Consider the following 24,077-nt stretch of genomic DNA (forward strand, 5'->3'; position numbering starts at 1 on the left):
TTATTTAAAAAAAAAAAAAAAAGGGGGAACAGTGAAAACCCTATTTGTGTGCTCTCTAATGTAGTAAAAGTAAAAGAAATGGTAGTTATTTTATTGGAAAATAATCTTGTAACTATGAGGTTTAAACAGTGACATTTTTACTATTGGACATGCAAAGAAAAATTCTTTAAAATAACCTGAGGATACCCATCTCTCCCTTTTGCTTTATTATATAGTGGTCATTTTGTTCTTGTTTTAAAGATGGCAGTGATTACGCATTTGGTATTTGTGGCTTAGAATTAATGGAAAGTAAATTAATTGCAATGGAAATATTCCATAAAACTTGCATATTAAAACTGACTAAATAAAATTAAAACAAGAAAAAATAAACCATGTATAAAATAATGGAAAAAAAAAATCATACAGACTGTTGAAACAACATTTGCAATATATTTAAAAATCATTATAATTTTAAAATAGATAAAGATCAATTTCCATTAGATTGAGAACAAAGTGTTTGTAAATAATGACAAGAGTATGTTTAAATGGAGCAATGTTTTACATATTGGAAATAATCCTAATAAATATTATAAAAATGTAAATTGGCAAATTACTGGAGTTATTAAATAAAAATTAAGTTCCTTTGCAGTAAATGGAAATGATGTAATAGATACCAGTTATTAAACAAATATCAGTTAGCTCATACTTATCAGGGACAGTTTCCTGCCTTTTATGTCACACTCTGTCTTTATTATATGCCTGGATCATATAACTGACTGATAAAAAACACTTTACTGTGTTTCTCCACTACATTAACTCAATTACTGTTCTTGTTCTCACAGCACCTGTTTGTTAGAGATGAGCTCAAGCAGCTCAGCAGAAGTCAGGTTCCTTCAAACATCTGTGTGTTTGGAGGCACACGAGTAGGTTGGTTTGGTACACATGCCAAGACAAGACCCAAAGTCTGATCCAGCCAGGAGGGGCTTCTGTGGCAATTGGCCCAAAAAAGCTAGAGAAGCCGTTTAATCCTCCACAAGAGGAGGAAGCTGTGTTCTGTTTTAGAAGAATTAGCTAGTCGCTTGGGTTGCTTCTTTTTTCTGTTGGATATTTCATGGTTGCAACCTTCTCCACACCGAGTCTCAGTTTCTGTGTAGTTTGCTATCATATAATAAGCTTCTGAAGGAGAAAAAAACCCACAAGGTTTTATTTAGCACGCTCAGTTGAGTGCCAACACAGAATTGTCGAGGATTTTTCTTCGTATCTAATTCAATGATATTCAGCCAGGAAGAGCTTTAAGGGGAAGATAGTAAGATACGATTTCTGATTGTTCCCATATGATAAGAAGAAAAGGGCATAATTACGTGAAATCAGTTCCTCCTCTTTCTTGCTCTAAAAACAGTTGAAGGATGAGACAGTTCCTTAGTATGATCCCGAGAGAAGAAAGGAAGGACTCTTAGGGCAGAATGCTTCAGAGCCTCGGGGCTTAGAGAGGACAGATGGAACTCTTGTAGCCCTCCTGGATGACTTCATTACGTTGGCCAGTGAATAGAGATGGCTGTATGGTCCTGCTTCTGCAGAGCTACCTACTTCAACTCACACAAACTCACTGTGTGAAGAGATGCAGAAACAAGGGCAAAGCATATATATGTACCAGTAGTGCATAGTAGACATGCGGGTGGACTGGCTGCTTTGTGATTCAGCTTCCTGGTTATAAAATAATCTGTAATACAGCTGAGAAGGTTATAACACAGAAGGCTTAGAGATGCTCAGGCTTTGTGAAAAAGAAAACCATCTAAGTATCTCAGACCCATAATGTGCCATATGCAGATGCTTCGAGAGTTTCCATTTTTCCCCTCTGGGGGCAGCAATTTAAGGTTCCTTCATTCAGGGAGCTGAGAATCTTCTTTATGTTCCTGAGCACTCTCAATTCCCACTGAAATCAAATAAATGGGTGTGGGTTTTACTTTATATGCCTAGGCCTTTGGACTGCACGGAAACAGTTAAGTGTAAAAAAAAAAAATTTATGTTCTACCTTTGACAAGCGACACGTTATGTAGGGACCAGTTTCAGATTAGTTCTAGCACCTCTTTGCACCTTGCGTTAGCATTCAGAAGCTACTGCAGATGTAGACCAGTTTGGGTTTGCGTGGTCATTAGGTGCTCAGGTATATTCCCAGTATGACTGTCACAGTTAAATCCCTTGAGTAATGAAAAAAGAATAATGTGCATGAGCCAAGTAGAGCCCTGAAGAAAGTTTGGGTTGTGCTAAACAGAAGAAACCTAAGAAAGAGAGGGATAGGAAGAAAAAACTTGGCAGGGCTGTGTCCATTGACTGAGAGTATGTTACGAAATGTATGACACGTCTTACATGTATGAGATGTATTATGTACATTTACAGTGTTACTGCATTTTCCCTTGGAAATGTGACTAGCCAATTTTAAAACTAGCTTAGATGAACTGATGAAATACAGTAAAAATGGTGCTGTTTTAAATGAATTCAATTCACATTTTCTTCCTAAAAAAAGACTGCCTGTTGCCAATCTCTGAAGGCGCATGTAGTGGGATGAGCAATATGAATAATTAAGGAAAATGGGTATGTGTGCTCCAAGAGGAGACAATTTTGGTATTGAACATCCTTTATTCTTACATTTCTAAGATGAACTAAAAGGACTTTTCATTTCTGTAGATTTCTCCAGATTTCCCATCCTTAACATTGTACAGCATGCCTTTTCTCCTGTCTTAATGACATCCCAAACTTTTGTTGAAAATAATTGATTGAATTTAAATTTCCTTAAAAGTTTAAGAGGTAATGTTACAGTATAAATTTCCTACCAAACACTAAGTAGGGAAATATCCATTAGTGAAATTAACTACAGTTTCTAGGTAGCTAACAATGTGCAGTATACAGTAGGGCATGGCTAATGAACACTGCAGTGGGTGATATTTCATTATACAAATTAATGCTCACATTTTAATGGGAAAGTCACATAATGAATCTCAGCTTCAGTGACAGCAATTAGAGACACAGATTGTCCCCTTCTGGACAAGGCACTGTTTAGCAATAAGCAGCTGTGTAAAAAGTCTTCAGGTTTACAACATATATATATGCTTTGGGGGAATTATTTTACAGTTTATATTAATGTACTGAATCTTCCCTGCAAAGTAACAACCGTATTTATCTCTCTGCGTTTTAACTAAGTAAAGACATGTAAAAAGACTAAATAAATATTGCAGATGAGATATAAATAAAGGAAAATATTCAATTATAAAACTTTATAAAAATTAAAATATTTTATTGTAATGCCTAGTGCACAATTGAAAAATCTTTAATAAACTGAGTCAAAAGCATCAAAAATCTGTCCTTTTACAGGGTAGGGGTAGTTTCATCTTATATAATAGGGAAAAATCACTAGTAAAGGAAAGTAGTAAAGAGAAGTAGTTAACTAGTATTTCTGACAAACAGATTAATTGTGTGGTGAAACATGTGCAGGATCCAAAAATAATCCTACAGAACCTTTGATATTCCATTTGGTTTAAAAAGTGTGAAGTGAATGATTAGAATGATAAAAGAAATTACCGTGTAAGAATAGGCATAATAATGAACTAATTAAACCATACAGCAATTCATTTCTAAAATATCTACTGCACAATGGATAAAATAGGTTATCAATAACTGTTTCAATGGTAAAATAAAAAATGCTGGAAAATGTTTTCAATATTTTCATTAAGCAGTATTCTCTGGAATTATAAGATGTTTGATTTCATTTGCTTTGCATGAAAGAAAACTATAGCCTGGTTAGAAACATGTAGGATCAAATTGCAACTCACACTGTCCCTGAGTGACTGTCAAATCCCCACTACTGGCTGCCAAAGCATTAGGTGTTGGGGTTCTTGTACTGAGGCACAGCCCTCACTGTACTGAGGAGCAGCACTATGAGGAGCAGAGGGGCATACTCCACAAACAAACTCCTTAAGAAATCTTATTTAAAAAGGAGGGGGCGCATTCGGTGGGGAACGGGAGTGTAGGGTGCAGTACAGATTTTTAAGAATGGCTGCATGTTAAGTATGAAAAATGAATAAAGAGGCCCACAGCACTAAATATAAATAGATATTTTAGAAGTGCAGAGATTTGGTAAGGGAAACAAAAAGTAATAGTAAAAATATGTACATGGCTATTAGGGTTATGGAGAACAGGGTAAAATTCTGTAGATCTGGCAGGTTTAACAATTGGTATCTTGCTAATGCTGGACAAGAATGGATAAAAAATTATCTACCATGGTATAGAAGACTAAATACTCTTCTGTTTTGTTCTCAGAAAGAAGCATGATGGTTTTTATAAGTATTTTCCAATGATACAGTTCTGCCATTAAGTAATGAGGCTGTTATGCTGTAGCCTACTACATTTTAATATTTTTTAGAATGAATGAGACTAGATAACTTGTAGATAAAGTCTTAAAAACCCTGGCTGAAGAGCCCTTCAAATCATTAAAGTTCATTTAAAAAAAATAAGTCTTGGAACACAGAGCAAGTTCCAGAGCACTCGTAGTAGTAAAAAAGCTCTGTTCTAGTATTTCCAAAAAGAAAGAATATTAAGATCTTGAAATTATAAATGGAGTACCCTGACCTAAGTTTGGGTAAAACTACAGAATGAATTTGTTAACTAATTAAGAATTGGTAGCATAGTTAATTTTATTTTATTTTATGAAAGTAAGTTTTAGCAAGTTTCTCACTTTCTCTCAAGGCTTGTGAAAGTAGCTTGTTCTATGTGACAATCCCCCCGACCAAAAAACGCCAGTATACAGAGATGAAGTGGCACATAAACTGGCAGTTCCAGAAACAGCAGTGCTTTCAGCTCCATTTATTTGGTATTTCATCATTATTTGGAAGAGTATATAAAATCACCGTTGATAAAATTTACCAATGGCACAAAAATGGTAAGATGCTAAAAATCATGGGGAGGCACTGATTAGTCACTTAGTCAAGTGGGCTCTTTTCAACAATACAAATTTTAAATCAGCAAAATGTAAAGAAACAAATACTAGAGGCATTGATGAACTGGGCCTAGGATTATGGTAGAGAAACAACAGAATATGAGCTGTTAGTTGATTGCTATAGCTATGGATGTAAACGCAGTCTTGGACTATATAAGATTAATACCAAGTTGAAATTTCATCAAAGCTTTAGTGGATACCCATAATTTAAAAGGACATTGAAAAATTGGGCAGGGTGTTCCACTCAAGAGTGAGAGAAGGTGAAGAGGTGACTGGTTTGCCGTCTGCAAGTCCCTTTGTTGGGGATTAGATTTTTTTAATTAAAAAAATCTGTTTAATCTAGCAGGGAAAAATGTAGCAATATTCAGTAGTAGGAAGCAGACTCTGGACAAATTCACGCTAGAAATGAGGTACACGTTTTGAGTAGTGAAAAAACCTAACCAGTCAAACAGTTTACCTAGGGAAATGTTAGATTGTTCTTCATTGCTGTGGTTGAAACAGAATATGTTTAAACTAAAACAAGTAAGGTTTTTTTCAGACTGTAGTTATGATTTGACGCAGGAATTATCATGTGAGGGTCTTTGGCCTGTGTTGTACAGCAGATCAGACTAGATGATCATAATTATCCCTTCTGGCCTTAAAATCTGTAAATATATTTATAATCTGGCTGTGGTCTCCTTGCACAGCCTGTAGCAGATAATTCCTATGACTAGTATGATCAGATTGCATTCTGAGCAGGACTGGTGATAGCTTACATAGATTATATACATCTGTGTTGTTTATACAACCTACTATACAAATAGACCTGTTTCTACTGGGCAACATGTCTGTTTCCAGTTATCTACCAAACTTTTGTACAGATTTTACAAGCAGCATTGAATTTTTATTGTTTTACTCTATCCTGATATAAAATAGTTCTTGTGAGATGTCTTGTGTCTTGTAAACCAGAGCGGTAGATAGATCAGAACTGTGATTATGTTGCCCAGATAAGTTATTCTCTATAAGATTTTTTTTTTTTAAATTTATTGTACACACTGGAATATTCTCTCTTTCTACTCCATTGTGAAAAGGTTTGCAGGGATGCAAACAGGGCCAGAGAATTAGCAAGAGCAGGATGGTCCTTGCCTTTGTGAGCAATGAAAAATGACTCTTGGATATGAAATGCAGAAAATTATTTTGAAAAAGTCATGTTCCCTCACTCCTACATGGCAACGTTAATTTATGTGAACTGATATTAAGTGTTAAATAACTCATCCAGACTCTGCTCTTGGCAGTATTACCAGGGTAGTTATTACACTAGGATGAATTCTCTGAAACCTTTCCTCAAAGTATGAGATACAAACAGGTTGTCTTCTAACAAGAATCATAGCCTACCTCTCTCGTCCCCTGTAGTCTTCTTTGGACATATACTGTTGCAGTTGCTGATAGAGTCCTGGAAATTAGGGGTCCTTTGGGTTTTCCATTGAAACTGGCTTGGTTTTGGTTAGTTTGGTTGAGTTTAGGTTGGGCTTTTTCCCACAGCAGCTTGTAACTCGGTTTTGTCATTTGTACAGGGACTTACACAGGGCATAGCTGACTGTTAATTTGAATGGATGAAATAGCATCTAAATACCTGCACAATTACTGAATTTAGGAAATACCGACACACTTAATTTAAAAGATTCAAAGATGATTTACTCCATCCTGCTCCTTTCTCCCAATGTCTGCCCTCAAAATAGCAGCAGTTAAGATTGCTTTGAAGTAAACTAATCACTGCCAATATTTAGATCTCAAAGAGGAGAGAGACATTTTGAATAGTTCCCTTTGAACAATGTTATTTGGCCAGTCCGGTATTGTAAAGGTGGCACAGTGTGTTGCTACATGTTGAGTCCAATTTCAGACCTTCAGCTTTAGATCTCATTTCTAGCCATGCAAGAGGTGGTAGCACCACAGAGGCAGTGTACCAAGGCTAGGAGAGATTTGAACTTTTTATCACACTGTCTCAGTCAGCGTCTTCTTTCAGTCCAATGCCTACGGCGTCGGTGGTGAGCTGCGTCCAGATCTCCTCTGCTGAAAGGAAGCTCACTCAGCAGAGAGGCCTTTGAGCGGAAAATGTAATGACTTCAAGGCTTTGCAATTCAGAATAAAAGTATGTTGTTGTGCCCAATGCTTTAGACTGAAGGTACTTTAGAAGTACAAAATATTACTAGTATTTCCTCTAGTTACCATATTTTAACTCACTTATACCCATTTTTACATATACTTATTGCTTTGAACAGCTCCTGCATGTTTTTAGCAACATCAGTACAGCCTATATTGCAAACTTCTCCTCCTCCCTGCAGAAGTAGTTATCCAACGGTTGACACAGCGCCTGCAATGCCGGGACACACTTTTTAATGGTGTCACTTGATGTTCAATGCAAACACACACTGAACTATCATTAGAATAAAAGGAAGTGCTCGATATAATTGTGTTAAAGATTTCCGTAAAGGCATAGGGGATGCTGAGGAAGAGCTTTTCAATTAAGAGGAGTGAAAACTCACAAGTGAGAGCATTTAACCTTATAAAGTCTGGTACTTGTTTTTCACCAGTCTGATTACTTCTTAGGCAACACTTGAAGCACCTAAGTTGTGTCAGAGGTCACTGGTGACTGTTGACAGTAACTGGTGGGACAAACATCAGAATAACAGAAAACAACTCAAAAATGTTGCAGTATGTACATGCTGTAAAACAGCATTAATATTTGTCCACGTTCTGACTGGCAGCACAGCTGTCAGAGTTTGCACACTCCCAAACAGCCCTGAAGAAATGCAAACAAATAGACAGCTAGTGTCTTCTGTCCCCTTGTCCCTACCCTAAAACGCCTGCGATGGGGGTGTGTGTGCTCAGACTCTCACCTGAGACCAGGGAAGCCCAGACAGACGTGGTCCGTCTCTAGTGATTCTTGCATGTCAGTAGGAACTGTTTGCTTTTGCACAACTCCCACTGAAACGCAGCCCCTGCTTCTCGTTGGTGGAGCGCCAGAACTTAATTAGGTGATCGTGGAAGACTCAGAAGTTGCACTGAAATGTTTAAATCTGATTTCTTCTGTTAAGCTGTGTGGACCCAGGCCTAAAGCATGAACCATGCTAATTACTACCTCTTCCTCTGCTGAACACCTCTTGTTTGAGGTGCTGCACTTTTCTCCTCTAAAAAGGTCGATTAATGTGGTTGATGTAATGCTCTCATGTCTCACCGTTTAGCTTTAGGATTACATTATGGATTTAGAATTTCCACTGCTTGTAATTTACTTCAGCCCCGTCTGAATTGCAGCACGTACCCAGCTACTGTTCATGGTCACTAAGCCTGCTCGCGCAGTGCTGTATGGTCATTTGAGTGTTCTGGTGTTGCATCTCATTAGCAAATTCCTGCGATCAGTGCAAGGAGCAGCTTCCCAAGTATTTACCAGCCTTTCAGTTGAGCCTGTAGCTTAAATAACAAAAGTTTGAAAGCCTTTCAATTTTGTTTTAGGCAGATTTTGAGGTTATTTGAAAACAGATAACTTTCCGACTGTTTTGGTGAACTACCTAATATTATATAGCATTTTTACTGTGGAGGAAGTTTTCAAAACAATTAAGGAGCAGCTCCCAAGTATTTACCAGCCTTTCAGTTGAGCCTGTAGCTTAAATAACAAAAGTTTGAAAGCCTTTCAATTTTGTTTTAGGCAGATTTTGAGGTTATTTGAAAACAGATAACTTTCCGACTGTTTTGGTGAACTACCTAATATTATATAGCATTTTTACTGTGGAGGAAGTTTTCAAAACAATTATTTCCGTTATACCATTTGGAGAAGGCTTGCCTTTGTCTTTTGGATCACTTAGGGAAAAAAGCTACGTAGAGAAAACTGTTTCTTCTTCTTGTTGAGCTCCCCCATAGAAATAATTGCCAATATTGACAGCTTGCATGTCTTTCAGATTCCTGTCACTTTTAGTGAGGATTTCCGTAGTTTTTCCTTTAAAAGGAACTCTGCATTGCTAACAACTGCTCTGCAAAAATTTAGATGTACATTTGCTTAGATGTACATTCTTTTTGCATATGTCTTTATGATTGTATATGGATATTTATTATACATGTAATATCTTCTGCCTCTTTTAAAGTATAGGAAGAACAATAAAAGTTTAGTGTGGGATTCAAATATATATTTAATTCATGAAAATCATCGTATGTGTTTTACAACTCTCTTCAAGCTAATCCTAGAAAAGCGCTTATGGTAGGTAAATTACAAGTTTTACTACTTGAGCATTTGAAATGCCATTAGTACAAATTTAAGGACTGCAAAAACCAGTAGATAATGCTAATTTCAAATACAGAAACTAAATATATTTTGAATGATATTATTTTATAGAATCTGTATTTATAGTTCTTTATTACTCTTCTTTTTTATTTTATTGGCTACTTTTTATTATAACTATATGTTCTTACATGCTGCAATCGTAATGTAGTGTAATGATATTAATATTTTATAGAATCTGTATTTATAGTTCTTTATTTAGAAACAATGCAGTAGGTCTGCAGATCTTTGAATCCTTCTGGAATGGTGCCCTCCAAATAATGATAAATTACTTGTGCAGTATGCCATTTGCTAATTATATCCATGATTTACTGCAGAGCAAGACTTAAATCATTCATTTCAGTCTTGCGTAACAGTGCCATAAAATTTTTAGGTTTAAAAATGGTTTTCATCTGTATAATTTAAACAAATTTTAGAGCAATTGTATACACAAAATATTGCAACCATCCATTTGTTACATTCTTTGTCTCTCTTTTTTTTAAACTTGTACTTTTAATGATTACTGTGGTTGAAATTGTTATGCTTCATTTTCATAATCATAGCTTTTAATTCTACAACAGTTTTCTACATGTTAGATTAAGAAAAAGATGGCTAATTGTGTGTAGATACCATGTCATTCCTGAATAGCCCCACATTCTGCAAACCCATTTTAGAAATACTCAGTTTATGAATTAGTCTTCAATTAAAGGCATTTCTTTTTTAAAAATGAATTATTAGCTCTAAGATCTTCTTGTTTTCAAGCAGCTAATGTTGATTTTTTTTTTCACTCATCTGTACACCAAAGTACGGTTAACTCTCTTTCTTTATATTTTTCTCTTTATCCATACCTGTAGGTGAGAAGCCTTACAAGTGTCCGCATTGTGATTATGCTGGTACTCAGTCTGCATCCCTCAAATACCACTTAGAACGGCACCATCGGGAGCGACAGAATGGAGCAGGACCACTCTCTGGGCAGACGGCAAGTCAAGAACACAAAGATGAGACATCAAGTAAAAGTTCTGTGTTTATTAGACCAGATATATTGAGAGGAGCCTTCAAGGGGCTTCCTGGTATCGATTTCCGAAGTGGCATGGTCTCGCAGCAGTGGACATCAGGAATGCTGTCTTCTGGAGATCAGCAAGGACAAGCAGCTGGCATGTCATCTGAAGTATCTTCAGAAAATATGAAGGGTTCAGACATATCTTCCAAAGGAGCACACTTCTCTGAACTTGGCCGTGCTTACCAGAACATGGTTGGGAACGGTGTGAACTTTCAAGGGTCTTTGCAAGCTTTCATGGACAGCTTTGTCCTAAGTTCCTTGAAGAAAGAAAAAGAAATGAAGGATAAAGCTCTCTCAGATCCACTTTCAGCAAAAGCTCTGGGCTCAGATGGTGGCGAGGAAAAGATAAATAGTAAGTCCTCACAGCGAAAAACAGAAAAGTCACAATACGAACCTCTTGACTTATCTGTAAGGCCAGATGCAGCCTCCCTCCCAGGTTCATCTGTTACGGTGCAAGACAATATTGCTTGGCACGGCTGCTTATTTTGTTCCTTTACAACTTCATCTATGGAACTAATGGCTCTGCACCTGCAGGCCAATCACTTGGGCAAGGCTAAACGTAAAGACAACATCATAGGGAACAACAAAGACCAATCTAGAGAAGCTTCAGCCTCAGTTAATAAAGTGAGCTTGCTCCCCTCTTCTGTGCAGTCCAACAAGGAGGCAGTAGTTTCAAACATACTGAGCCAGCTGGACTCAGCTTCTGAGAAAATGACCCAAGGACAAAATAAAGAGACCCTGGGAGAGCAAAAGAGTACTGCCTGGCCCAGCCACATGGAATCCACTTTTTGTAATTTTACAACAGACTTCTATAAGCAGTTTGGTGTTTATCCTGGTGTTATTGGCACGGGAACACAAAATTCTTGCACCAGTAATGAATCCGAAATAAAAACACAATCCGAAGATGACCCAAATATTCTGCTCTCTGACTCTGTAAATAAAAGTGCTACTGATGACCTTTCTGACATAGCTTCATCTGAGGATATGGAATCTTCCAAGGAAGAAAACATTGAAGATGAGGACATTGATACAGAACCAGATATTATGAATAAGCAGTTGTCTGCCCTAAATAAAGAAAGTAGTGAAGGAGGCGACAATATACAAAGTGCAGTCACCTCACAACCAACACAAGGGCTCACATCACCACTGCCGCAAGCATCAGAAAAGCAGTGGCACAGTCAGAATCTTCTATCCTCCCATGAAACTGCACAAGGAGTGATGAAACCCGAACAAGTTCAGGGTCCACAGGTCCTGGAGAAGCAGATGAACATGTTGTCAGTCCTAAGAGCTTACAGCTCTGATGGCTTAGCAGCCTTTAATGGACTTGCAAGTAGCACAGCAACTAGTGGATGTATCAAGAGACCTGACTTGTGTGGTAAGTTTTAGACCTTCTTTTAGACCATTTCAGAAAACACTTCTGCAGAATCATGAAGCTGCTCTTTAAATATACTTAGTCATGTTTGTTAGTAATACATTTTTTAAATGTTAAACCCTGTGGGCCAAATTCTAGTCTTATATGTGGTCTACTCCATTGAAATCGGCAGTGCTGCATGCATGTACTTATACAGGATTTTAGAAAGAACTTGCTTTTTAAACTAGAGTAGCAGCAATATAGACTATCTGTGCTAGTGGCATCTGAAGGGGATACTTACTGCTTTAGCATACTCAAAGGAGGAAAAAGTTTTAAAAAATTTACATGGTAACTTGCAAACTTTTCAGTATTTTGACATAAGTAAGAACCCAAGAAAAACACTGGATGCTTTGCCAAGCAAACCTTGCTTTCTCTCTCTCTCTTTTTTTTTTTTCTCTCTTTGAATTGGGGTGTGTTCAATTACCACATTAATGAAATCAAAGGCCAAGTGCATGGAATGCGTCTACCTGTGGTGAAGACCCTTTTTTTTAATTATATTTTTCTGGTTTGTTTCAATGGCACCCATACAGTAGTTGCCCTTGGTCATTTTCACTATTCTAACTAGCAGTTGTACAAATTGTGATTTGCCTAATTAAGAATATGCCACCAGGTAATTAAAAAAACAACAACACACCAAACAAACAAAACTACCTTTTACCATTATTAGTCTCTGATTTACAAAACTGCAGTTTTACTTCCTCGTGTCACGCACATCATATTTGACAAAAATGAAAGTTAAATCTATTTGGAACAAATGAGAATGAGGATTTTTTCAATTTATCTCCTATTTTGTCAGCATCATTCTTGTTTGAAAGAGACTTTAGAGTGTAAATCCTTTGAAAAACAGTATCACTTTAAAAAGCAGAGTCAGCAAAGGGCACAAAAACTTCAGTAATGCTTGTTTCACTTAACCTTCAAACTAATCAGAAAACTCATTGTCAGAGCTGAACATGCATAATAAAATGTATTCAAGTTAAAAAAAGAAAAGAAAATGTGATCAACAGTTATAAAACCTAACAATTTAAAATGGAACCCTAAATCTGCAAACACTTAAGAGTGGTTACCCTGGTTAACTTAAGGTTAGTGGGAGCTTTGTTTGACTTTACTAGGATAGTATATGTGCTTAAGCCATAACCCCTTCTTCAGGCCCCTCTCTGCTTTTCCAAGTGTATTAGTTGGTCTGATAAAAAAGTCTGACTTCTCCTCACAAAGTTTATCTCAATTGTATCTTAGAGCATTTTGGCTTCACAATATTGTCATTACTTAAACTGAATCATGAGCCCAAGTATCTGCATGGCCTTACTTGTAAACTTCTGTGTCTCAATGCACTAAGAACCAATTCAGATAGTTGGAAATATTTCCAGATCTTCAAAATCAGCAGTTACATTACTGATATTTTGAAAATAGTTGATAGTTGATTTAATTTGCAGCTGGTAAAATCCTACTTGGATTTTTTTCTCTCTCTATTTGTGGAGTACAATCAGTTACAAAAAAAAAATACAGCAGAGAAATGACTCTCTAAACAGACAAGTAAAAAAATTGGAAAACTAAGAGTAGTTGCTTTGTACAAAGTATCTTTATATTTCTTCCCAGACATAAGATTTTTAAAACAACAACAACAAAACCCCTCTAACATTATTATTGAAATGAGGTCATGTTACTTCCATTAGTTTTTTGTTTCATCTTCCAATCAATTCAACAGACATTTTATGATGGCTTGAGTTTATATGATTTTAAAGACCATATCCCTTTCACAAGCTCTGCCCAGTGATAATGGATTTGACTTGAAGTATGAAGGAAAAAAAAAACACAACAGAAGCTTGTCTGTTCTACTTTTTAAGCCTTTTTTTTAACGGAAAATGCAGTGCGAGTCCTCCTTTCTTCCCCCCCCCCTCCAAAAATAGCTTTTTAAAATTCTTTACTGACATTCTATTGAGTGTTTGCAGAATATATTAAGGTTGACTATTTAAATATATTATTTCATTTTTCTCAATATCTCACAGCAAAAGTGGATGAGTATGAACAAGCCCTGTGTCAGTAGTTCTTTTTTTATTTGGTTGGCTTGGACATCGCCCACTTGAAAGTAGTGTTTTTGGGAAGTTTTAATTTTCTCAGTGACATTTTATACTGTGAAATCACACTCCATCTGTGCATGCTAGCGCGGGAAATCTCACCTGATGTTTCTGCGCTTGCAGATTAGCCATCAGGAGGACCCTGTTCATTTATTAGCCTTCCTTCCCTCTTGCACAAAGCCCATGACCTTAGTCATGGTTCCCTTTGTCTCTCCTACTGCCTGAGAGATCAGAAAACTTAAGACCCACCTCCAGCACCTGATTCCAGGGCATGATTCTTGTGTTCCTTTGTATTTTGGGACACTCTGTGCATTTGCCTTTCTTTTTACAGCCAGTGATGTGTGGGTTGTTGACATCTCGAGAGAACAGTGATACACTTGATAGAGTCCTTGCACAATCAGGACAGCAAGGCGTGGTGCTCTTTCCGCAGTCAGAATACAGTGGAAATAAAATCGAAATAAATTATCTTAGCTTCAGTTAGCTGAGATTGCATCTTTGATTGGCCATGCTGATTGAGTTAAATTTCTGGCTGCATAAAAACAAGCTGGGATTTTCAGTGATCCATGTGGATCATTTTTAGTTGGCAGATTTTACCTTAAAATAATGGGTAAATTTTAAGCACAAATCTTGGCACGAGAAGGGTTTAATTTCTAGAGGAGAATGCCATCAACTCACACTGTTGTTTCGGAAAGTCACCACACATGGGGGAAGCAGTCCTCAGTTTCCCTATATGTAGAATGAGAGAGACTGATGATGTACACATAATTCATTTATGCTCCTATCATGCTTCAGGCTGTAGGGATGAAAGACACAATTAGGAAAGAACCATAATTACTGCATAATACAGAAAATTCCATGTCAAAATGCTGCTGAGAAAAATCACAAATTTTTGTAGTATTTCTCCTTTACATATATAGCAGAATAGGAAAGAACAGAAAGAAAGAAAAAAATACCATTGATGAATTTAGAGTTACTCCTGACCTGTACTTGGTTTTGGAGTCTCAAGTGACTATACCTAGGAGCTGATCTTGTTAATCTTTGCTACCACGCAGTTTCTAAGAAGACGACATGCCTTTCCATGCTGCTTGGCAGCCAGTAGCCCAGCGTGGAGGGGAAGCCCAGGGCGATGGCTCCATGGCTTGGTAGCTGTCTTGAGCATCCGTGTACTCTGCTTTTACAGCCCTTGCTCATTCGAGAAGTTATGCTCGGAGGTTCTAGACCTACTTTGTATTTAAGTTTTGGAAGATCTGTTTTCCTTTCCATTCACGTTCTCTTTCTCTGCTTGTCTTCCCATATACATGTAGTTGTATCGCAATAATGTTCTACCTCCTGTTCCAAGTCATTAATTTACATGATTTGCACAGCATCTATTTATGACAAGACCCTTTCTTTTCTCTCTCTCCTCCCCTTTAAATTTTTCTGCTTTGTGTCAAAGATGGTAAAATTTCCCTACTTTCAAAGAGCTGGGGGGCTACAGAACTATTGGCCAGAAATAGTCCTGAGCGTTAGCTGGTCGCTTAATGGGTTGGTGCTATTGAACCCACACTTAATGATGTCCAAAAGTATTAGTTCCATGTTGTCTCTATAAATCTAATTTGCTTCCATTCATGCTTGCTTTCCTCTGCAATTAGTGCTGTTTTCTCCTGCGTAGGCTCCACCCCATTATCACTTCTTTCACTGTATGAAAACAGGGCAGGGCCCTTCTAACGTATGGTAGCTGCTTTGGAGTTGTGATCCTGCAAAGGGCTGAGCACTTTCAGTTTCCTTTGGAGCAGAAAGTATTCAACATTGCACAGAATTATTAAAATGTTCAGCGCTGTAACTTTCTGAAATACCTTCCAAATATGGAACTGCAGCACAGACAAGAGGGCTGGGCAAGGGGAAGATCGATTGTGGCAGATTATTACAGCTTTATTGTCACATAATTATAGTACTCTACCCCAATGTTTAAATAGTGAATTTAGTTGTTGTAAATTGCTTATTGCCACAGGTGTCAAAACCAAAAAGATTATAATGCTAACCTCTTCAGAACTACCAGCAACATAGAAAATACAGAAAAAGATTTTTAATTGTTTGTGGTGGCTTCACTTGAAACCTTATTGCAGCTTTTTAAAATGATAAAATCCGTATTAAACAGAAGCAAAAGGCCTGATATATCCAAGATCTAGAACAGCTATGAGGCAATGGAAGGTCATGCTACTGCAGCAAATTGTAGTACTCCTGCCCGTTTAAAGTATCTTGTAATGCACTTAAGCAACTCAACATTTTGTCCTGATCTGCAGTTGAAGTCTTTTCCTTCAAGGCAAAATGAAATGACATGGCAGTTTTACTGCAGACTTTTCTTTACCCCAGTACGGTGATTTTGAAGAGGTTTCTTTAGTTTCAGTTAGGAGGTCCAAGGCCTGCTTTTAGTGTGCGAACTGTACTGCTGAACGGGAGATCAGCACCTCGGCCCCACGCCTGGGTTTCAGCCGCACTTCTGGATGTCACAGTGCCATTTACATGGCAATATCAAACCAAACTCATATGACTTGCTTCCTTTTTTTAATTAACTGGGAATGCCAGTGATCCAGTGAAGTTTGTGTTACTGGATAAAAGGGCCGGTCTGTGAATAGCATTGTATTTGCCAAATGGTTCACTAGTCATTTCAGTACAAACAAATGGATGGTGTCTGTAAGTCTGCAAACACTGTTGACATTTAGCCTTGTTTATGTTACTTTCCTTTTGCTGCATATTTTTGGCTAGAAAAGATACTGTCTGAATCAACATTGACTTCCTAAGCAGAAGCTAAGGACCCAATCTTGCATCCCTCATTCTCAATGAGTGGGACTACTTACATGACTAAGGATTGCAGAATCAGGTCCTATGTTTATTTGACTTTAAATTTCATTGCTATATTCATGTAATTTAATTTGATTGTATTTTGTTGTATCAGAAATCAGTCAGGTGGTAAGTTCGGTATCACCGTTTTGTTTACTGTTGAAAACTTTTATTTCTTACCATTTTTCATTGCGGTGTAACATTCCCATTCCATTTATGTTTCTGGAAATTAACCCCTAAAATATCTGATACAGCTAAGTGCTGAGTACCTTCTATTCCCAGTGAAACTGGAGGCATTCAGTCCCTCCTAGCACCAGATCTGAAAGGGGGATTGTGTTTGCAAACAGCGGCCTTGGTATGTGCCTTGATTTCAGACATCAGTGGCCAGCCGCACCAAGGCAAATCCCTAGCACAGAAAGGCTTTTCTTTTCTTTGCAGAGACAAAATAATGATGTAAGCTTAGAGCTGTATGATTTTACTCTAAGTTTCATCTCCCAAACAATATATTCTTACTGTTTTTGTCATACCCAGGTCAAATTGAAATTACAGTTTAGGATTAGGCAGAGGCATAGAGATGTTTCCAGGTCTTTCCAAAGTGAGACAATGCTCTGGTTTGTGTTTTGGTTCAGGAATATATATTCTTGTGTCTGAGGTATAGTATTTCCTATAACTACTCATAAACACGAACAATTTAGACATCCCTGTAAGTCAAAACTAAGCGTACGATTAATACCTATTATGAGGCCAATTTTAAACAATTAATTTGACAGCAATTATAATTTTATGTTACAGGCTTTCAGAAATAAATAACCAAGTTCATCTTTGTAATATAAGGAACTTAGGATATCTTTATGCAGAGATGATCTTGTTATGCACAGTATTGCATATCTGGAATTTCTGAGGTTTGCTCCCACCTATCTAGATACCTGTAGTACCAGGAATAAATCATTACCTGAGGCTTATTAATTGTTTCAGCAAAGAGAAAAATATATAGCTTAGGTGTAAGCATTAATATATGTATACACAATACATCCACAATATATAACAAACCATCATAATAGTACAAAAATAGAGGTCCTGAATATGTTCTGTAAGTTATGTGTTTGGCAAGCTTAGGGAAAGGTCCTGAAATGTTCTGTTATTTATGTGTTTGGCAAGCTTAGGGAATGGACTTCAGTATGAGTGAAAATTCTCTTAACATTTTTAAGGTTATTTATTGTCATTTCTATTTGAGTTTTTAATGGTCCTGTATTTTGTAATGCTTTAGCAGGAAAAAATACTGTAGTTATCTTTTTTCATATTCTTTAAGCAATATTTCTAGCTTAATATATTGTGCCAGGTTTTCCAATATTAACCAAGAAAGACAGTAAAATTCAATGAACAGCACTCTGACATCCACAATTTAAAACCTGTGATTGAAGTGAAATGTGTAAACTTCTAGTGGGTTATCATGTGCTTCGGAATAGAGTATTGTTGGAAGTAATTAGAAAATATATTAAGGTTTCCTGGTAATGAAGGTATGTAAGTTTTAATAATTGTTGCTTTCTGAATAAGTGTCAAACTATATCTTTAAATGTATATGGAGTTACAAGTTAGGTCACTTCTGAATGGAATGTAAAACAATACTAAAATGCTTCAATAACTTATCTCAGTGTTGCTAATAAAAAAAAAGCTGTTAACCATTAGTGCAGTTTTGAGTCATTTTGTTAATTCATTCAAGAAAACTCTCTGAGAAACGGTTGTACCTTTTGGTAGACCAAAGACCACTCATGCAATCCACAGTTGTTTGATGCTTTGAGAGGCAAACTCTGCAAAGCTACTTGTTGGCCTTGTAAAGGATATTTATTAAAAATGCAGTCTTCTAAGGAAGGAGTGGTTTATCGTTAGAACGATGCCATGTATGGTTAGGCAGCTATATAAAGGGGGGCATCAGACTTGTTTCCTCTGTCACAGAAAATATCTTGGGAATGTGGGACCTGTTTCTCCTCTGTCACTATTAAAATCCAGCAGAAATTTTTGTGGAGGCCACTGGGTTAAAAATTAGTAACGTGGGGTGGACTAAGTGTGTAAGTATTAGTGCTTGGGTGCTTGGCCAGGGTGAGCTACATATTTGGGTCCAGTCCTGCAGCTGGAAATACAGCCTTAGTGAGTAATGAGTATACAACGTCTATCTCAGTGGAGAAATACCAGGAGCATACAGCCCGCGAGTGATCTTTCTTGGTTAATCTTGCTTAGCCTTACATTAAGTCACAGTCTTCAATACTGCAGATAGCACTGAACTCTCCTTTTTGTTTCCCATGGAAAGAATGTGCGATAAGCGTCCTGAGACTAGCCTCCCTCCTCAGACCCGCGTACGATTCACCCAAGACAAAGCATAGGATAACAAGCAAGCAGTTGCATCCGTCCCAGTAGTATCACTCAGGTCTATGGTAAGTGTTTCCAGGATGGGACCCATAAGAGGTGGCCTGTTGTTCGGTGCACTGCTGAGTACGCAATGGAAGCTAAAGGAAAACATGACTAGGGCTCCCAGTGTCACATCTTCATTAATGCTGTCAGTTTTGAATAGCATATTGGTACTTTTTATTTTTGCCACCAAAACACCGTGAGTCAGGACCTGACATTTTAGTGTTCTGTGTCATACTGAGAAAAATCTGTACTTCAGCAGTAGGACAATTATATTATTTTGGAAGGGCTAGAAATAATACAGCATTTGTGAGACAACTGTAACATTTATCCAGACTCAGTGTGAGATTGTTCTTCCTTTTATTTGGAGAGCACTTCCAAAAAAGTATTGACTAGGAGCAAAGAAAAAAAAAAAGACAAGAAAAAGTGGCAATTATGAATCCATTTAACCCCCATAGGGTATAATCTCATCTTGTGTAACACCGCTGGCTGTTACATGCCTAAACTTCTATGCAGTGAGCTGTGAATATAGTCCTTATTGTCCTGTGGGCAATATGACTAAGGAAAAAATATCTCTGTAATACAATGGAGCATTTGTCTGAACAGCGTAACCTAAGGTCCATAACATCAAATCTAAAGTTGTAATTATACAGCTGCAGTCACACCATTCAAGTGAAGGCTGTGTCAGCACTTGTATTATATAAGAAATCCTGTTTTCAAGGGTTGATGAGTCATATGCAAAAAACATTTCTCACTAAACAATTGTTCTGGTTGTTCCGAAGCAACGTCTAGGTACGGGCCTTTCCCCAGTAGAACGTGGTCATGTCTTCTGCAATATGCCATGGCTTAACCTGGCAGTTTATTTTGCTAATGAATGTATCTTTTCCGAGCTAGGAAATTACCTAGAAGGTTTGGGGGTTTGTGCATTTTTATTATTGTCAAAATATAAATTAGTGGGAAAAAACCCAGGGTGGGGTTATAATCCCTCACAAGGATTATAACAGGTGAAATGTGTCTTTCTCAGAAATTATAAAATTAGGATTTTTTTCCCAGTTTGTCATCCCCAGTGTTGATTTAAGTTCTCTGATCTGAACACTTCCTTAGAAGACCCGGTCACAATTTATTTTCTGAGATGCCTTGAAACTGAGCCTTTCAAGCTCACAGTAACTGTTACTGCCATTTGAAGCAGCCACACATTTGCTGGCAAGGAACAGACAGGAAAGAGGTTTATTTACAGCAGCACCGCAGAGGTGAACTAGGAGCACTACTCATCCCTCCCGCACAAATGTAAAAGGAATACTTAGGATTGAGACTAAATACTGGAAACCACAACAATTTTCCTGCTACATGAAATTTCTAGATAGGTATGCTGGATGCGAGTGACTTCAGCTAACAGATGCCCTTGCCCAGAGCATTGCCATTTACAAACAGGTGTTCCTGAAGCCGCCCCCACGTCAGGCATTTGCACCCAAGCCGCCTAGCCCGCCCCATTGTCCATGGAGCGAGACGCAGGCCAGCAAGTTTCTTTAAGCCGATCTCCTCTGATCCGGGGCGTCTGTAGTGCCGTTCCCTGCATAGAACAGCCATTGTTCAGCTTGCAGAGCAACAGTGGGGTAGAAAATAGCATGCCATGCTGGGGATCAGAGAGGGAATTGTTCCTTAATTATCTCTTACTGAAGGAAAAACCCAAGGCATATCCCGATATGTGCCATGACTCTGGCAGAACACAAGTCTTTTAAATAAGATTTGGGGAGGGGGGCTCACGTTCTGAAGCTGGCAGCCCTCTCCCCTCCTGCAGGTCTACCTGTGATTCGCTCACAGACCATGGAAAAAAATAAGTTTTCCGCTTTGGATTCTCCATTATGAAATGGAAAATAATAGTACTTATCTCCCTGGTAGGAGTGCTGTGAGGATAAATGAATTAATTAATGTTTGTAAAGCACTTTGAAGATGAAGAACATTATATAAGTCCTCAGTGTATAAATGCTTCCTTCTCTAACTACAGTAAGCTATAAAAATTTATTTATGAAAATAAACACACATTTAAAATATGTGTTGGGTCTGTATACCCTTCTATATCCCAGCAGCGTTGGTGAGCCTGACTTCCTGAGCAGCACAGTGCGGTGAACCCGGTGCTGAAACCTGCCTTCAGCCTCAGCCCCTACCTGCGCCAAGCGGCCGGCGCTCAGGGGCTTTCTGCACCTGCAGGAGCTTTGCCATATTTTGGCCATAATGTCTTTCCACCAAATCCATGAATTTTGACCTCAGGGCTCTTCAGAGTGCCAGCTGGGTTGAGCCACTGGTTTTTGACCATCGCTGCAGCATGCCAGCCCTAGCTGTGTTGGGGAGCCATGCGGCACTGGCGCCCGAGGCAAAGGCTCAGCAATGTGTCTGGTGGGTTGCTCGGCCCCCAGCCCACCGCCAGCCTGCGGGTCCTCCTGTCCTGTGCGAGCAGGCCCTTGTCAGGACTGAGGACCTGCCACGCTGTCTGCCACCGTTTGTCCCCTCCTTTTCAGTATCAGTGTGATGCTCAGTGTTTGGTCCCTGCAATGCTCGGCAGGTCCCAGCATTCCTGCTCACGCTCACTGATCTGGTGGCTGAACTGGCTGTTGCGTGTCTTTTAACTGAATGGCAGTGACTTCAATTCGCTCCTTGTAAGTTAAAATTTTTATTGCCTGCTTTTCAACGTTGCCATCCTAGATTAGTCCTTGCTGCTTTACTTTTTTTTTTTTTTTTTAAATTCAAGCCAGGAAGTGCATTTGATCCCGAACAGCTCACATGTATAACAAGGCAAGTTAAGAGGATGCAGGGAAGGAAAACCAACAGTTCAGACATACAGAGATGTGATATTTATCAAGAGAGACATATAAGAAAAGGTTTGTGCATTGAAATGAACAGGTTAAAGGCGAAATTCAGGATTTCTCGGGGGCTCGCCTCAGTTCACAGCTGCCACATAGATCAGCTTGTGGACCTTAGGAGAAAGGACCATGTTAGCCCTAATTGTGTCTTGTTTCACTTGACCCTTCACACAGCTAACCCTGTTCCAATCTGTGCGCTTGGTTGTCTTTTAAATCCTTTCAAATGTTTCTGGTAAACCTGTTGCTGGTTCAGCCTGCCAGTTGGAGTGCGGAGGAGTGCAGTGTGCTGCTCCTGCTGGTGCAGGTACCCCGCCGGCGCGGGCTGGTGAGCCCCCAGCCCCACTCCCTGAGTGGGCAGCTGAGGGCTCTGCTCTCTCTGCTGAGAGTTTGAAGAGGGCAACAGCTTTTGCCCAGCAAAGTCTGCTCCCATTCCATGTTCACCCAGATGCCAAACGCATGAAGACGCATCAGCAGCACAATCAGACATCCCCAAACTCTGACTGGCACCAACACACACTCAGCAGTGCGGCCGATTTTTCCATCCCCTAACACGAGAACTATTTAATTACAGGAGGGTTTATGGGTGTATTCACTAATCATTATATAACTGTATGTTGGGGTGAAAAAGAAAAAAAAAAACCAAACCAGAAAATCTTTCCCAAAGGACAGAGGTGGGAATCCCATTAACATGATGGCTCCCTCTTTAGTTGCCAACATGATTGACAGCTGGATAAGGTCAGAAGATGAAAACCAAGCCATGGGGGACAGAGCGGGGAGGGGAGGGGGCCAATCAGTTGAATAAAAAACTGAGGGGAAGGAGAAAACTGGCACTCCCACTAGAAAAATCCTCGCCCTCTGCTCCCCTACTGTTTGTTTGGGGAAAATGCTGCAGCTTAATCAGAATTATTTACAAGATAATGGTCCATTGTTTGTAGTAAGACAGATGCTGTCTGTGGGAATTTGGTGTTTTATGCTCTATGCATTACAGTGCCATTGCTGTGTACAGATGGGATCACAGTGGTATTGTTGTTATCCACTTTTTGGAAATTTGGAGGATCCTTACCGTGAAAGGCGGATCCTTAAATAGAAAAAGAAAGAGTTTTCTCAGACCCAGAACTGGGATTTCTCTTAAGGTAGAATTGTGTTCGTACGTGTATGGGAGAAGAAGAGGACAAGGTGGAAGCACTTTGCTTGAGTCCTATAACATGAAGGGTCCCTAGGCTGACTTTACTTGGTGGCGGTGGACGTGAATTCAACAGATGGATGGATCCTGTGTGTCTTTCCAAAGGCAAGGAGATACATTCTGGTGGGGTACGTCGGTGCTTCCTCCTCTGCTGGTGGCTGGCAGTCACTTGCTTAGAAGGTGGTGTGAGAGGTACACAAACATGTCTGTGCAAGAGTAGGGCTTGCCTGCTGAGTTATGGTCCTCTGGCTGTGCAATTGCAACGCATGGTGTTCCCTGGCATTCCCCCACATGCTGCAAGTTAAACACTGAGCACTTCCGTTTCATCAGGAAACTTCGTCCTGATGATTTTATGGGTAAAGCTGTGGGAAAGGAAAACTAGATTTTCACTGGATTCATACTGAAAAAAAAAAAACCCAAAAACCCAAAGAGAAACATCTTTATTTATTTAGAAGATCAAATGCAGGATTTTTTTTTTAAATTTGTTTAGTTCCAGCAGAAATTCTATTTCCATAAGCAACCCCTTCTGGCTCAAGTAGAAAGTTCAATGTGGAGGCCTAGACCCTGGCAAAGGGGACAAGCCCGTGACATGCAGGTGGGTGACCCTGTGCCACGTGAGAATTGCGTCATCCAGGAAGAATAGGGAGCTCTGGTGAGGCCAGTGGAGACAGCTGCCTCCATCGGCATGTCTGTCCCGCTGGCTGCCTGCGTCTGTTTCAGCAAAGCACGGGGAACAGCAGCACCCACAGGTCTTTCCCATGACCCTGGGATGAGAGGCCAAGGACCGTGCCATGCAGAGCTCTGCAGTGCTGTGCCTCTGTCAGGAGCAAATCCTGCCTTGCCTTTTCTACCCAAACCACCGAAGCCTGTGAGATGAGAATTTTTTCCTGAGGTCACTGCACTTTGGAGCAGGACCTGCAAGCAAGGTGCAGGACAAGGGGGTGGAGGGTGTCTGGGTGGGTATGGGGGTGTGTGTGTGTGTGCACACTTCCTCTCTCAAAAATCTGCTTTTA

At 39.0% G+C, this 24,077-nt stretch overlaps 1 protein-coding gene across 1 annotated transcript in view; it reads left to right on the forward strand.

Moving 5' to 3' along the window:
* Nucleotides 1–24,077, forward strand: part of ZNF536 (zinc finger protein 536) — a 262,198-nt gene that overhangs the window by 124,852 nt on the left and 113,269 nt on the right. The window contains exon 6 of the mRNA XM_019472532.1: nt 10,112–11,692. Coding sequence (XP_019328077.1) covers nt 10,112–11,692 — 1,581 coding nt within the window. The remainder of the gene's footprint in view (nt 1–10,111; nt 11,693–24,077) is intronic.

Source organism: Aptenodytes forsteri, unplaced genomic scaffold (assembly GCF_000699145.1).
Source record: "Aptenodytes forsteri isolate BGI_AS27 unplaced genomic scaffold, ASM69914v1 Scaffold356, whole genome shotgun sequence".
NCBI lineage: Eukaryota > Metazoa > Chordata > Aves > Sphenisciformes > Spheniscidae > Aptenodytes > Aptenodytes forsteri.